The sequence below is a fragment of the Lithobates pipiens genome, unplaced genomic scaffold (genome assembly GCF_037356315.1).
Source record: "Lithobates pipiens isolate NorthernLeopardFrog02 unplaced genomic scaffold, aLitPip1_a1.2 Scaffold_23, whole genome shotgun sequence".
In the NCBI taxonomy this organism is placed as follows: Eukaryota; Metazoa; Chordata; class Amphibia; order Anura; family Ranidae; genus Lithobates; species Lithobates pipiens.
In genome coordinates, this window is record NW_027507785.1 from 88,238,626 (window position 1) to 88,256,006 (window position 17,381).

The following is a 17,381-nucleotide window of genomic DNA, read 5'->3' on the forward strand; positions in this document are numbered from 1 at the left end:
CTGGGTGGCCCACTCTAGGAAGAGTCCTGATGGTTCCAAACGTCTTCCATTTACAGATGATGGAGGCCATTGTGCTCATTGGAACTTCAATGCTGCAGAAATTTTTCTGTGCCCTTCCCAAGATCTGTGCCTCGATACAATCCCGTTTCGGAGGTCTACAGACAATTCCTTGGACTTCATGGCTTGGTGTGTGCTCTGGCATGCACTGTTAACTGTGGGACCTTTTATGGACAGGTGTGTAACCTTTCCAAATCATGTCCAATCAACTGAATTTACCACAGGTGGACTTCAATCATGTTATAGAAACATCTCAAGGATAATCAGTGGAAACAGGATGGACCAATTTTAGGACAAGACGCCTGGGCTGTGGCCCAGGCAAATCAGAAGTACACTTGTATTTCGAAAATAGTACTATTGGGAAAAAAATGAAAGACCACCTCTTAAAGAGTGGGTGGAACTCCGCTTTAAGCATCATGGCAAAGGCTGTGAGTACTTATGTACATGATTTCTTTAATTTTTAATTTTTTATAAATTTGCACAGATTTCAAACAAACTTCTTTCATGTTGTCATAATGGGGTATTGTTTTTAGAATTTTTAGGAAAATAATCCATTTAACCCATTTTGGAATAAGGCTGTAACATAAAATGTGGAAGTAGTGAAGTGCTGTGAATAATTGTAATTGTAAAATAGCAAGAACAGAAAGCAAGCTGGAACCAATGTGCTAACAAAATCACTGAACCTCTGCCAGAAAATACAACACAGTGGAAAGCCTTAATGCATAACACCTACCCTCTGCTCTCCTTCCCAGCTAAATTTAACGCAACTCTCCATTTTTCCTTAAAGGATAAGTTCTTAGGGAACATGGAACATGTTCCCAAGGCTGCAGATCCCCCGTGACAGAAGTATGGGGAGGCTGTCCCGTACTGTCTGTCACTTTTTTAAATCAGCGCGGCTGTGCAGGGCTTCACCCACACGGCCGTGTCATTCAGACACACATCCTTTGCGGCTGAGGCTTGTAGTTCTCAATGAACTGTGGAGCGCCGTGGTAGTTCATGGATTCTTCCCGTCAATGTATATGCTTGCCCATACGGGTACACAGATACACTGACAGATCTGCAGAGAGCTACATGGCACCAGCGATTTGCTGATCGCTGGTGCAATGCTTTTGCAGGCTCCAAAATGAATAAATAAATGCACATTTTTTTTATCTGCAAAAGAAATTGCATTTATAATTTGTTTTTAGAAAGTGAATTTATCTTTTAAAAGAGGAGCTCCAGTCATTTTTCTGTTTATTAAAAGTCAGCATATACAAAAAGTGTAGCTGCTTACTTTAAGGCTAGGTTCACACTTTGTGCGGAGCGGTTCACTGCAGGTAGTCCGGTGCGTCCCCGTTTACCGTTTCGGGTCTGAATTGGGTCAGAATTTTTGACCGAATTCGGACCTGAAATGGAGCCAAAGATGCACAGAACCCTTCTACTGTGCGCTCTGCAGTCACCCCGGAGATGTGTGAACCGGCTCCATTGAGAGCCAAACTCTCCCATCATGTGAATTGGATATGGGCAAACTCCCATTCAATTTGCATCAGTGTGAAACCAGCCTTAATAAACACACGCTCATCTGTCCCTGAACTGTCGCTTCTCTCCCTCTCCCAGCATTTCAACTATGGGCACCCGGCTAGGACAGCTTGTGATATTACTGCCGGGTGCACAATGAGCTGCTTCTGCTGAATGGTGGGGCAGTCCCAAAAAACAGCAGGGAGGGAGGAGGAGAGGAGAACTTCCAAAATGGGAACAGGTACCTGTCAAAACTAGGAACCCGCCCCCTCCCCCACTGCAGGGGTGGAAGGGGGCGAGTGCTTAAAGCGGAACTTCCCCTTTGGGGTGGAGCTCTGCTTTAAGTTGCATCTGGACAACAAAGACTCTATAGTCAGGTTTCAGTTGTTATTTTTACCTTTATTTAACCTAATATTGTATTTAACTCTATGTGACACAGCAGGTTGCGATGCATTATCGTGCACTGGAACACTCCTACTTTTCTTTAGCGGCCACCAATGCTGCGTGGTTATGTGAACTGAAGCAATAAGACACGAGGCAAACTGCCTTACCTATGCTTTGGGTCTGCTTTGGGCTACACAGCTGAAAGCTGTGCAGATATGAAACAAAAAACGCTACATTTTAATAGTCTGTGTTGTATGAAAATCAAAGCTTTTTTTTTTTGGTACCAGGTGATTGGGCCAGTAACACACTTCCTTTTGGGATGTCTCCACTATTAATGGATGAGCAATGGAAACATCTTTAGATGCATTATTAATCTGGGAGAGGATAGTATTCATTTTTTTTTTCCATGCACCTATAATTTGCAGGAAAGAAAACCACTCAATTTCCCCATTAACACTGAGCCTGGGTTCACACTTGTGCGCACACAGACATCGCATGTGATTCGCACCCACACTGTGGTGCCGATCGCATGCAATGTCTGTGCAATGCAAGTTCAGCTATACAATTGTTGGATTCGCAGGAAAATAGTACAGTACTTTATTTTTTTTACCCTGTGCACTGGAATCGGATCGCATGGGTGTTCTCCCATGAGATCCGATTCATGTGCGAGTTCACAGTTCACACTGCAATCTGTGAACCGATCTGGGGGTGTCATTAACATTGTATTGACACCCGCAGCGGTTCGCAGAGGGCAGTGTGAACTGCCTGTGGGAGAGATGCGATGTGGGAATCGGTGCTGGAATTGCGCTGGTTCTGCATCTCATGTGTAAGAACCTAAGCTGACAGTGGGAATTCCTTCCGTGGAGCTATTATGTTCTCCTGGCAGGGGGCGGGGGAACACACAGTGATTATTGCTAGTGGCTACAGCCGCTGGTAAAACTCATGTAAAATCTGACAGTCTACTTGTACCAAAGTTGATCAATCAATTTAGGTACTAGCAGCCTGCCCATATATGGATCAAATTTTGGCTGATCCCTGCTGAGTCGGCCAAGGTTTGAATCGTTCATGGCTGGCTTTAGATACACTAGCAGATTCAGATGGACTTGAGCAAAAGAATAACCACTTGAGCTCCAGAAGGTTATACCCCTTTCATGACCAGAGTATTTTTTGCTATTCAGCACTGCGATACTTTAACTGGTAATTGCACGGCCATGCAACACTGTATGCAAATTAGTTTTATCATTTTTTTTCAAACAAATAGAACTTTTGATGGTGTTTGATCACCACTGTTTTTTTTTTGCAATATAAACAAAAACAAAAAATGTGTATGTATGTGTGTATATATACACACACACACACACACACACATTATATATATATATATATATATATATATATACACACATACATACACATACATACACACACACTTTTTTTGTTTATATTACAAAAAAACAAAACAAAAAACGGTGATCAAACACCATCAAAAGTTCTATTTGTGTGAATTTTTTTTTTATAAAACTAATATATATATATATAATTTTTTTTTTTTTTTTTCCTATCATAAAACATATCCAAAAAAAAAAAAAAAAAAAAAACATTGTCAATGTATTCTGCTATGTCTTTGTTAAAAAAAAAAAAACTCAATAAGTGTATATTAATTGGTTTGTGTGAACATTATAGCATCTACACACCATGGTATTTATATTGGAATTTACACAGCTATGACACTATACTAGTAATGACGGTGATCAGCAACTTATAGTGGGACTACATTAGTGTGGTGGGCAATCTGGCTCTAGCTGACGCTGGCTGACACTGACTGAATAACTGACACTGATATCAATAGTGACACTAATACAATGATCAGTGCTAAAAATGTACACAGTCACTGTACTAATGACACTGGCTGGGAAGGGGTTAACAATTCAGAGCAAATAAAGGGCTGTGTGCCTAACAATGTGCAATGTGTGCTGCATTTACTTAACTATTGGTCTGTTTTTTATTGGACTGCTGTGTACAATACACAGAGCTCTGTGTGTGTACCAGCAAGACACCCGGCCTGCAGCTGCCACCCGCTTGCAGTACAACTACTGTGAGTGGGCAGCAAGCGGGTAAAGCTTTTTTTCTTTTTGGGATAAAGATGTTACATAAAAGAACAAAATCTGACCATTGTAAGCATTCCTGACAGTGTTAAAGTGTTTGTAAACCCTTTACAACCACTTATACCTACAGGTAAGCCTAGATTAAGGCTTACCTGTAGATGCTGGTAATATCTCCTAAACCTACACGGTTTAGGAGATATTTACAATTCCCGTACGATGAGTTGTTTGGCACATGCGCACTTTAGAAAGGCCACGCTGTGCCGTTTCTAGCTGGGGTCATGCCGTGACTGGTGGCCCCCGAGCAAGAGTGATGCCACACGACTCCGGCCAGTCACAGAGCCGGAGTTCGTGGCCCCAGAAGGAAGAGGGGCGGAGATGGACGATTCCAGCCAGCGGGGACATCGCAGACTTCTGTGTCAGGTAAGTGACACATTATGGACTACTATGCGATGCATAGTAGCCCATTATGCTTTACTTTTGCAGGAAAACAAAGAGGAAGTAAAACTCATGAGGGGTTACTTCCTCTTTAAATGGTTTGTCTCAACCATCTAACTAGCCGGATCGTTTGTTTTGATAAAAGGAAAAAGTCTAAAAATAAGAAACGAATGCAGCCACCGAATCTGAGAACTGATAAGCTGCAATATAATTTTTGCTTTTGGGTTTATTACCGCTTTAAATTTCTACAAAATACTTACATATATAGGAATGAATGAAGAATTGTTTAAAAGTGCTTTACTGCTTGTTTGGAAAATATAAATTACTTTGCGGAAAATATAAACTACTTTGAGTGTACAATCTGGGCACAGGTTCACTTTAAAGGGACAATGCTACGGCTGTAAAAGGAGGATGCTTCATACCTGAATTGTTTGAGTTGTTGCATTTCATCGACTGCTCCTCTCCAGAATCACAGTTTGTGCGTTTTGACTTCTAAAGAAAGCAATATGGGACACAATATTTAAGGATGTTTAACCAAAACTAAAGAAGCATTTAAAAAAATAATATTGCTTGAAACAGAACAGCCCAAAAATGAAGATAAAAATGACTAGCCTAGAAATTGCCCCTGCAGTACGTTTTTTCTCCACTAGTTTTCCTCAGAGAACTTCTGGGGGAATCTAGGATGGAAAAGGACCTGGGGGTCCTGGTAGATAGGCTCAGCAAAGGCATGCAATGTCAAGCTGCTGCTAAAAAAGCAAACAGAATATTGGTATGCATTAAAAAGGGGATCAACATCAGAGATAGAATGATAATTCTCCTGCTCTACAAGACTCTAGCCTGGCCGCACCTGGAGTATGCTGTCCAGTTCTGGGCTCCAGTCCTCACGAAGGATGTACTGGAAATGGAGCGAGTACAAAGAAGGACAATAAAGCTAATAAAGGGTTTGGAGGATATTAGTTATAAGCAAAAGTTGCTAGCACTGAACTTATACTCTCTTGAGAAGAGATGCTTGAGAGGAGATACGATTTTAATTTACAAATAACATACTGGTAACCCCTCAATAGGGATAAAACTTATTCATGGAAGAGAGTTTAATAAGATATGTGGCCACTCATTAAAATTAGAAAAAAACATTTCTAAAAAATTGCAACACCCACCATTTTATTCTCTAGGGCCTCTGCCTATATATATATATATATATATATATATATATATATATATATATACACACACACACACACACACACACACACACACTGTATATATACATATACTGTTTGGGGGTTCTATGTCATTTTCTAGCAAAGAAATGTAGATTTTTACATATATACAATGGATATATAAAAAAAAAGTCTACATACCCCTATTAAAATGTCAGGTTTATGAGATGTAAAAAAATAAGACAAAGATAAATCATTTCAGAACTTTTTTCACACCTTTAATGTAACGTATAAAATGAACTCAATTGAAAAATAAACTGAACTTTCTTGCCATAATTCCAAAAGATATGTTTGGTGCAAAAACAACACTGCACATCACCAAAAGAACACCATACCCACTGTGAAGCATGGTGGTGGCAGAATCATGATTTGGGGCTATTTTTCTTCAGCTGGAACTGGGGCCTTAGTCAAGGTAAAGGGAATTATGAACAGTTCCAAATACCAGTCAACATTGGCACAAAGCCTTAAGGCTTCTGCTAGAAAGCTGAACATGAAGAGGAACTTCATCTTTTAGCAAGATAACAACCCAAAGCATACATCCAAATCAACAAAAGAATGGCTTCACCAGAAGATAATTAAAGTTTTGTAATGGACCAGCCAGAGCCCAGACCTGAATCCAATTGAAAATCTGTGGAGTGATCTGAAGAGGGCTGTGCACAGGAGATGCCCTTGCAATCTGACAGATTTGGAGTGTTTTTGCAAAGAAGAGTGGGCAAATATTGCCAAGTCAAGATGTGCCATGCTGATAGACTCATATCCAAAAAGACTGAAAAAAAAAAAAAAGGTGCTTCAACAATGTATTAGTGCAAGGGTGTGCACACTTATGCAGCCATATTATTTTATTTTTTTATTTTTACTTCCCTCCACCTAAATGATTTGTTTGTTCAATGGAGTTGTATAGTTTATAGGTCACATTAAAGGTTGAAAAAGTTCTGAAAGGATTTATCTTGGTCTCATTTTTTTTGCATCACAGAAATCTGACATTTTACCAGGATATGAGAAGTATCAGAATTGGACTGGGAGCCAAGTGGTCAGGTGGTGCTTTCCTATTAAATGCTTCCCCCTCCAGCGCAAGTATATATACACCCTGGACTGAAAGCGGTTATACCAGAAAGTTGGCGATTGTCTTGTAAAAGTGGCTCTAGAACTGACTAATCCATTTTGCAGGGCTTGGAAGAGAATCTGTTTGGTGGGTTGCCTTGGAAGGGCAAAGGAGGGATCAGGGGGTCAGTTTAATTTTTGGCACTTGTAAATCTAGAGGTAGGCTGCAGTGCACCATTTCTGAACACACGTCACGTGAGTAAAATAGGAAGGAAGCACCCACTTAGCACTTATTTTGAAAGATTTAAGTGCACATGAACTGTTGTTTCTCCTGAAAATGGCCAATCAGAGGAGGTTCCAAACCAGGGGATTCTTTAGCAGTTGACAATGGAAAAGCAAAGTTAACGTTTTTTTCATTAATAATAGGGAAAAAGGGTTGACTGTGCGGCTATTGTTGAAAGCACTATCTATAGACATAGTACTTGCTAAAGTTACAAACAGCTAGCCAACATTACAATCTAATCATACAACCAACCGCTAAAAAACAAAAAAAATTAAGAAAAAAAACAACAAAAACAAACAGATTATGGTGTGTGAGGTCTTACCTGACCTGGTATCATTCAGAAATCGACTAAGGCTCTGTTCACATTAGTGACACTTGTCGTACAACTTTAGACACATAAAGTTGCATGACAAGTCACATTCCATTGATTTCAATGGCACCCGTTCCAATATATGCAACTTAAAGTCGCAGCGACTTTGACATTCAAGTCTCACCAAAGTAGTGCATTAATCAGTGCATTAATTTTTTCAAAGAGTGTAAAGTCGCATCAAAGTCTCATTTTAATGTCATTGTTTAGACAGAAACTATCAATACATAGTTATACATCGATATTGCTAAAATAAATTTTACAGAGATCAAAAAAATCAGAGATTAAATGTATCCCTCAGAGTAAGAGAACACTTAACTAGCAGCTAATCTAGTGTTATTTTACTTTATTGTATCCCGGTCTTACTTTTAAGCAGTTAGGTTTCTTTCTTCTCTGTATCCCTGAGTATATCAGGAGTCCTAAATCTTCGGGACTGCTCCACAATTCCTGTGTGCTGCCTGTAGTGAGTATGTGTCTGAATACATCACCAGAGAGCTGCCTGCACTGCACATGCATTAACTAAGCACAGCACCAGCCCATAACGCGCTTGTGTCCCTCAAGCCATGCAACAGACTACTGCATACGTTCCCCGAGCATGGCACTAAGCAGCTTGGGAAGATTCTGTCCCTGCTGGGAGTGTGCATGTCAGGGCGGCTCAAGAGAGATCCTGCTAGGCAAAGGAGCCACCCTAAAAGTGGAAACTTCACACACCAGACTTATAAAGGTACATTATGTTGGAAAGACTGCACAAAACAGGAAACAATTATGATGTAAGGTATGCTGCTACATCTATTCTTCCACAGAGTGCTTATTAACACTTTAAAGTGGAGTTCCACCCAAAAGTGGAACTAGCAGTTTAAGCACTCCTCGCCCCCTGACATGCCACATTTGGCATGTCATTTTTTTGGGAGAGGAGTGTGTACCCTTTTTCTCGTGGTACTTCCTGTCCCACTTCCTCCTTTGGCAGCCTAGGCAACTCCTCCTCTCGCCCTAGGCGGCCCCTCCCTGCCAGCAATCTTCTGGGACACAACTCAGGTCCCAGAAGATTGACTGGCCAATAGGAGGGTGCAGCGCGACTCGCCCACAGTTACCATGATGGCGCCAAGGAGAGAAGGGAGAGAGGAGCTAGCCTCTGGGTGGCCACATTGCTGGACCGTGGAGCAGGTAAGTGTCGGTTTATTAAAAGTCAGCAGCTATGATTTTTGTAGCTGCTGACTTTTAATAAACAGAAAAAACGGTTGGAACTCTGCTTTAACATTTGTGGTAATCTAAAGCCCCATTATAAAAAAAAAAAAAAATAAGCTTTTTCTGTCACTGTTAAATTCACTTACTTTTCTTGCCAAAATTTTCCTCTTTTTCTTTTCCTCCTCTGACCCATGATGTGACTGTGCTCGAGTCAGTCGTCTGTGCTGGTACATCTACAGTACAGGTGTAAAGAAAGCATAATTTAATACAGGCCCTCATCAGATATATATATACTATCTTACAGTATATATATTAAAAAATAAATAAAAACATTACCAATTTCTGCTCTTCTACAAGTCTCTTCTCCATACATTCTTTGGCTGTTTTGAGGGCTTCTTTTAACTTGGTAGGAATCTGGAAATAGTAAAAAATGAAACAGAATAAAATAATTTCCATCTTGGATGTTCTTTCATCATTCTACCAGCAGGTGGCAGTAAAATCCAGCAGCATCTCACGTGTATTTTATAACCCGACGTCCAATATTCAACATTCTTTGAAACCAAGACGAACTAACAGGTATCAAATTGTGCCCATGCTAACAAATTCAGGATACACAATACAAAACCTGGGTCATCTAAGACAAAAAATGGATTGGTTTAGCTGACCACGGTTGTTTAGAAGGGACAGAGTAACATTTCACATAAGGCTCATGTACTCTAGCAGTGTTTTTTTGCGAAAGCTCCTAAACTCAAACTATAAAAGCCCATCTGTCCATGTACACATATACTTTTAGCAGAGTTTAGGAGCTGCTGCGTTTAACTGAGGATAAACCTCCCTCTCCTGAACGTGGAAGAATCGCGTTCCGCCATCGCGGCAAATTGTAGGCTTGGAGTAGATGAAGCCCAAGTGTAAAGGAGCAGGAAAATTTGGATTCATTTCTTGGTACATTCTGCACGGGTAATGGAAAATACCTCCTCTTTGCAGAATGAAAGTATATGAGGAAAAAAAAAAAAAAAAAAACATGTTTTTACTTTTATCCAGGGCTCAGTTTGAGTTCTTCTTACTTCCTGACACAGTGACAACGGTTTCACCAGACAGGAAGTGAGGGAAAATCTGAAATGGGGACACAGAAATATGCAGTGGACAGGGGTCCTGGCCTTCCCAAACGCAAAAAAAAAAAAATTATTTCTGCGTTGCTTTTGTGAATTTCCTCTTACTTGCTGTCTAGTGAAACGATTGTCATGAGGACAGTACATGGGGGGGAAATCTCTCTAATGGAGCCCCAGATAACAGTAAAACCTTTCTCAGGGTCAAACCCCTCCCCACTCTATGCAAAACCAACAAAGTAAGTTTTTGCTGGGCATGCACTTTAAAATAAATGAGTCAGAAGAGGAAACATCAGAGGGAGATTGTAATACTATGGTTTGTGGACACCTGATCGTCACACCACATATGAGCTTGTTGGACATTCCATTTCAAACTCATGGGTATTATTATGGAGTCGGTTCTCCACTTTGTGTCTATAAGGCGTCATTCACATGGGGCATTTTAATTCGTGCCATCTGCAGGGCCATGTTTTACTGGAACGGGGATACACAGTTATAACGTGCATACTCGTGCCAGCAGTCCCATTGCTGCCCCCCCACCGTGAATCAGGCCTAACAGCTTCCACTCTTCTGAAAAGGCTTTTTTTTTTTTACAAGATTTTGGAATAATCTGTAGGAAAATGTCCCCCATTAGCAAAAAAGAATTTGTGATGTTGGTGGACGGACGTTGGATAAGAAAGTCTGGCCTTCAATCAGCATTCCAATGCATCCAAAAGGTGTGCAATAGAGTTGAGGGCAACTCTCCCTGTACAGGCCACCCAAGTTCCGTAAAAAAAAAAAAAAAAAAAAAACTCATAAAACCATGTCTTTTTGGAGCTGGCTTTCTGTAAAGGTGCACAGTCATGCTGGAAGAGAAAAGAGCCTTCCCCAAACTGTTGCCACAATTGCACAATTGTAAAAAATATCTGAGTATTCTGTAGAACAGTACTCTTCACAGGAGATAGTATAGAAATCCAAACACCCAGAGACTGCTGCTGGGTGCGGCCATCTTGGATGTGAAGTCAGCAGCCACAGTAGACTCTAAAATATTCCCCCCCCCTTCTCTTCCACCCCATTAGCTACATAACAGTTAAGGGGGTGAGGAACCAAGGAGCTGGGCCAGCACAGAGAATAATTAGACACTCTCAGAGGAGAGTGCTATGCTAGGGAATTTTCCTGGACTGGTCAAATGTTCTAGCAAATTCAAAGAAGCCTTGCAAATACATACAATTTATAGAAAAAAAACAAAAAAAAAACTTTAAAGTAAGCATTTAAAATACTTGATTTTTCTGTACTTTTAGCTGCAATTTTTTTTCGTTTTTTTAAATAGTAACGGAGTCTCTCAAACACCCAATCCACATGATTATGTAGGGGACGTGAAATTTGTCTACTTTTTTTATTAAACATGCCACAAAAAGATATCCACACATTCAGTATTTAGGTCTCAGACTGTTAATACCTTAAATTGAGGTTTTTCAGTATTCATCAGTGTCACATCACTGAACAACCTGCAAAACAAAATATATATTGAGCTTCAAGGGGTCTTCAAAGCCTCTATAGAAGTCTATGGCAAAGCTCACATTTGTGAGGCTTTTATTTAGCTTTAGCTTCACTTTGTTTTGGAGCCATTGCAAGGAATCATATATCCATATACACACACGCACGGCATCTAGCTATAGCTGGTTTAGAGTTAACCTCGGGGGGGGTAATCCAAAATGCCCAGTATGCATGGCTTGGGGTCTGTTGGGATATTAACTGAAAAGGCCTTATTAATAGTGTTCAGAACCCCTGACCAGTATAGGTGTAGCTTGGGCAGCGCCACATCATGTGGATTAGGTCCCTGTGGTCTCTAGCGCACCGAGGACAGTTAAGAGTCCATTCGTCTCATTCCCATTCTAAATAACCTTGCGGCCGTGAAATGTACCCACAAGACGATATACAACTGGGACAGGCTTTGCGCTACATTGAGGGAGGACAGCCTGTAGAGCCTCTTCCCGCCACTCTTCCTCAAAACGTCGCTACATCATTTTCCTACCCCAACCCTAAAGGGAAGCCAGTCAGGAATACTGACAATAGCATTGAATAACAGCTAAAAATAAAGCCTTTGAAATAGGACACTTCCTCCCTGTAATGAAATATGGGAGTTGGGGATAACGCCCAAAGAGTCTCGCTGGATTGAGCCCCGACACCATGTTGCAGGTGCATATAATAAAAGTACTTCTTCTGCAGGAGTCTAAATCACTCCCGCAAATCAGAGAAACAGCTCAATTTGCCTTCTGCAAAAAGGTGTCTCAGGTGCGTGACTGTGTTTCCTCCACCGAGCCCCACATGTCACGGACTGCAGTTTGGCAAAGTATCCATTGTCCCAAATGGGACTATATCTAGTAAAGCCTTCAACGGCCTGCAAGTGTCTGACCTTGTTCCACACCATTTGAATCGGGGCAAATGTAGGGAACAGTTTAGTAACAATAACTTTAACTTAGCTTATCCCCCCACTCCCCCAGCAGCCAACACTCTCCTCTTCTCCCCGACACTCAGGCTTGTGTGCAAAGTCCCTGGCCCTGCATTGTACTTGACAACGTTAAAGGGTATGCCACTGCCAAAACACCTTAGCAAACAGGCAGTAGTCAGGGCCTGTCACATAGCATGGAGAAGGGCTAAGAGAGCAAGAGATAAGATCTTGTATACTGGTAATTGTCTTCTTTAATGGTACTCTAGGCGTGAACCAGGCCTACCACCATGGAGTATTATTCTTATTACCCGGCATTCGGCTTAAAGGAGAAGTATGGCCAAAGCTCCTTTGCCCACACTTCTCCTGTGAGTCACTCGAGTGCACTTTGTTCTTCACTCCTGCAACCAAGATTCAGCTGACAATGGGCTAAAATCCACTGTAGCCTGACGTCACCGAGCCAGTCTAGACTTTGCAGGGATCCTGATAATGTCGGGATCTGCCCAGATGCCTGACCAGCAGATGGCTCAGCCTCTCAGCACGCCGCTGGGAGCCTGAGCCAGATGCTCCTGCCCCTTCCACAGCCCTGATCTGCAGTGAGCACCAGCAGGGCATAGCTGAGAGCCGCTAAAAGTCACTGGCTTTCTGCTTACTAAAGAATGAGAAATGAGCAATCGGCAATCTTTGATCACTCAGTCCTCGATGTAGAGTCAGTTTAAGACAGCAGCATGGGATTGATGCTGCAGCCATCTAGGGGGGTTTAGATGCCCACACTTATCTTTTAAGGTAAATATCAAAAACATAAGAATGAAGTGACTCACGGCATCTGTAGGAGCTGGGACACGGAAGGCATGCCAGATTTACAGGCCTCGCAGGACAGAACGGACTCCAGAACAGACACTGAAACAGAATGTGAACATTATATATTCTCAATGTAAAAAGTGGCAACAAATATTGTATGAATAAAAATACCCTTCTAAAGAGACATTTTATAAAGCATCACAACACACGTGTCTCAAAGCTCAAATGTCTAAAGAATTTTTACTTTTATGAAAATTACCATAACCCACTTTTACCCCCATTGTGGAAAAATATCTATATGGAAGATGATTTTTTATTGCTTACATTGCAATTTTAGAGCTATTAAAGCAGAACTACAGCCTAAATCAACTATTTTCATCCAGGGATCTGTGGACCCCTAGTGGTTCCTTCAGAAGCTACTATTGGTCCCCTGAGCTGTGGCTACTTGTCCTCCTGTCTGATGGTACCTGCATTGTTCTGCGCATGGTGGATAAAAATCAATTATTAAAAATCTAATTATTTTGATTCAAATACTTTTTTTTTTTAATCAAATTTGTTTTAATAAAATGCTTTTAGAGTAAGAATCTATCTAAAGATAGTTTTCTATTTCAGATACATTAATAATTTAGTTTATTCAGCAGGAAATGGAGCATGAAGCTGTATATTCTGCAATATTTACATTTTTGGTAAACTCATTCAATGAATGCAAGCTGAGATAACACGCACTGCATTGATGCATTCACACAATGTCACAGTAACCATGAGATAAACCAAAGGAATATTCCTTTATTCCATTGTTTTGCAAATCTATGTACACTACAAACTGTATGATTGAATTGGTTCCAATATCGCTGTTTTACTAACCTGACAGCTTATTATTCCAAATAGAATCTTTACTATTTGCAGACAAAATTAAAGGTTTTTAACTACCAGCAAGAATGAGTCCTTACATTGAAAGAGCACCTGTCATTTCAGATCCATCATGGCAGCGCCTGTTAACAGGCATCTACTCACCTGCTGCCGCCAAGTCCCTCACCTTGTTGTGTCACTGCAGCATCACCAGCCGTCTCATTAAATTGAATAAGACTGTCAGTGAGTCAATAGCGGGTCAGAGGAGGAGCTGCTGTGGGACAGAGATGACAGTTGCTCTTTAAAAATTATGATTTAAATTGAGTTGATTTAAATCAAGCCTTTTTACTAGCGATTTAATTCATGATTTAAATAGACTCGATTTAAAGCAAATCCACCCTGGTTCTGGGGCCAGTGCCACTTGGCAGCGCCAACAGTATGACACCAATTATCTTTTTAACTGCCTTTAATAATGGCATTCTGGGGCATTTTTCCCCATTGATACCCAAAGATTTGGTTTTAGCAGAGGTGCTCCAAGACTTGGAGTCTATTTTTAGGGTTCCTGTGGGGTAAAAAGGTTGAGAAAGGTTAGTCTTAATACTAAAAGGTAGGCTTTTACTGCAGAAGTCTCCTCTGTAATAAATGCTTCTTACCTGCAAGCAAGATTCTTCAGGATGAACACTAAGCTGTGCTTATACAGCTCAGTCCACAATTTTAGCATGCTTTTGGTGCCAGGATGATTTAACTCCCTTGTGGGTGTAGGGGAGCTTCGCCATCCTGGGCCAGCCAATCAAGATGGCCAAATTTGCCATCAAGTGTGAGTTATGTCAACCCTAGGCCTGAAGAAGGAGCATGCATGCTCCAAACGTGTGCCACGCCAACCACTTGCTGTTGTGACATCTCCGCCCACCCAGTGGACCCAAGCCAACCAGGAAGTGCTGGAAGCCACCAGAACAGCCTGGGATAGCCTTTCAGGGAATCTACAGTAAGGACCGGACTAAAACCAGTGCTTGTAGCTAGATAAGGGCTCTCCTTGTTGTTTCTTACTTATGGAAATAAAAGTTTGTTTTTTATGTTACACTTAGAAGATGCCGTTTCCCTTCTTCCATTTTTTCATCCCAGGCCAGCCAATCAAGATGGCTGAAGTTGCCAAACCTTCAAGTTGCAAAAATAAAAGTGCAGACACCGAGGGATGTCACAACATTTGAGATGCAGGTTCAGCAAATTTCAGTTCTACTTTAAGACAGTACAACAGGTAAGGGTAAGATCTGGTTTTGTCTCAAAGCCAACTTCAAGATATATTTTTCATTTAAAAAATCCTTTTTTTTATTTTATTTTTTTTTATAAAAAAAATGGGCAAACAGCAATACTACTTACCTCCTGTATGGTTCTATCATGACTGCAATCCAGTGCCTCACAACACTGCTATCCAGCGTTGGGCCCCTTCTGGGCTTTTACCCACTTCCTGTGAGCCTAAGGTACCCTGGAGGTGTGTCAACCCCCTTCCCCTGAAAACCCATTATGCCACCACAGCACACCTCAATGCTTGTCTACGGAAACATTTTTATTCACATATAAGCAAAGTGTTCTCATCACTGAAAGGACTTTATCGGGCGAAAGCCCTGACCAATCTGTGGACTCCAAATAGGCTGGAACTGAGCTGTAAGCCATAACAGGTAACACACGGAAATCCTGCTGACCAAACAGTTGTGGAAAGTCACAATTTGGTCAATTAACAAGCAGCATTAATTTTACTGAGCTACAAACTATTATTTTCTTTTGTGTAAATGACCCACGTGGCAACCAATGCATTGCATTTGCCCTTCCTATTGCACATGGTGCCGTTTGAGGATTTGACACATGCCTAGGAACAAACTGACACGAGTCCTTCCTATTTGGCAACCACTGCAGAGTTTATAGTAAATGGTTCTATAAATAAATAAAAAAGGGAACAAATTTGTTATGCAATAATCCGAAAGAATGAGCATGTTATGAGCTTGACCTAATTAGCTAGTTATACAACACATTACGCTAGCGTATTTGAGCTAAATCTTCTTTCCCATGTGGAAAATTTGTATCACCGGGATCTCCAAGCTTAAAGCAGAATTAAAACTTCTTTCCCATTTTAGACAAAGTAAGGGTAGAACATCTGTCAGATTTTTTTTTTTTTTTCAAATAACAATTTATTAAGTTTTCGTGGTCGCATAACAAAAGTAGTAGTGCAGGCATACAGCAATAGTAACATGGCTTTCAAGACACAGGAGGCCCAACGTAAGTGGGCAGTGCAGAAAAGTACAGTACCGGGAAATACAGCGGGATCAGACCAGCCGACCCAGGATGCACAGCAGGACGGAAGACACCAAAAGTCAGTTATCCGTGCTGGAATCCGAAAGGCCACCCGGGTTCTGCTGCGTAACTTACATGCCAAACTTAAAACAAAATAAGGACCATCAGTAGTACGAACGAGAAGAGTGGAGGAGAAAAGAGGAGAGAGAAGGGAAGAAAGAGGGAAAGACAGAGAAAAAGAAATAGAGTGCCAACGGTCCACTTCACCATGTCCACACCGGTACACCATCAATCCTCCAGCAGCCGCCACCTCCCCCAGACCAGGTCATGCTCTTCAAGCCTGTCCCTCACCCTGGCAGTCATCTTCTCCATGAGCTCGACGTCCTTGATCCTGGAGTAAAGGGCCTCCCTAGACGGGGGCAGTGGATTCTTCCAGTTAAGGGCTATCAGGCAGCGGGCCGCTGTCAGGATGTGCCGAAGGAGCTTCCGGCCCGGCCTAGTCAGAGCGGGTTGGGACAGGCCCATCAAGAAAAATTTGGGGGAGTGGGGTACAGGAACGTCGAATAGACGCTGGAGCAGCTCACGGGTCGTAAGCCAGTATGGGGCAATCAGGGGACAGGCCCAGTAGATATGGAACAGGGAGCCCCGCTCCCTCAGACATCGCCAGCAGCGATCCGAGGTAGAGGGGTATATCCTGTGGAGAATATCCGGGGTCTGGTACCAGAAGAAAAGAATTTTGTAGAAATTCTCCTTGTACAATGTACACAGAGAGGATTTGGCTGCCTGGCGCCACACCGCCTGCCAGGTCTCAAGGGGGAGCTCCTCACCCAATTCCCCCTCCCAGCGTTTCATGTAGGAGTGCTTCCCCTTCGTTTGAAAGTGGTATGCGTTGAGGACGCGGTATATGTCTGAGATCAACCCTCTGCGATCCCGTCCTGCCAGGATTATCTGTTCAAAGGGAGAGGGCGGGGAGAACCGTAAGTGAGGGGCCCTAGATTGTGCAAAGTGCCTAATTTGTAGGTAGCTGTAGAACGTCTGATGGGGGAGGTCGTGCTTAGCCTGGAGCTCCGAAAAGGACAACAGCCGTCGTGTTCTGGGGTCCACTAGGTGCCCTAAGTGGAACAGGTCACGCGAGGCCCAAGGCCAGGACATCTGGCGGGTCAAGCTGGTTGGTATAGTCGGGTTATAGAGGAAGGAGGTCAGTAGGGAGAACTCCGAGTGGAGGCTGTGGTCGCGGGAGAGCTTCCGCCAGAGGAGACGAAGCTGGGCCATCGGCCCCAGTAGTCGACCCGAATCTATATCAGTCCTCGCTCCCCATAAGAAGCTGTTCGGATGTA

General features: G+C 42.1%; 1 protein-coding gene across 1 annotated transcript in view; it reads right to left on the reverse strand.

Moving 5' to 3' along the window:
- Window positions 1-17,381, reverse strand: part of PXK (PX domain containing serine/threonine kinase like) — a 152,002-nt gene that overhangs the window by 24,829 nt on the left and 109,792 nt on the right. The window contains exons 12-16 of the mRNA XM_077451985.1: window positions 12,930-13,008; window positions 11,119-11,167; window positions 8,911-8,988; window positions 8,721-8,807; window positions 4,901-4,970 (exon numbers count right to left, since the gene is read on the reverse strand). Of these exons, the coding sequence (XP_077308111.1) occupies window positions 4,901-4,970; window positions 8,721-8,807; window positions 8,911-8,988; window positions 11,119-11,167; window positions 12,930-13,008 (363 nt within the window). The remainder of the gene's footprint in view (window positions 1-4,900; window positions 4,971-8,720; window positions 8,808-8,910; window positions 8,989-11,118; window positions 11,168-12,929; window positions 13,009-17,381) is intronic.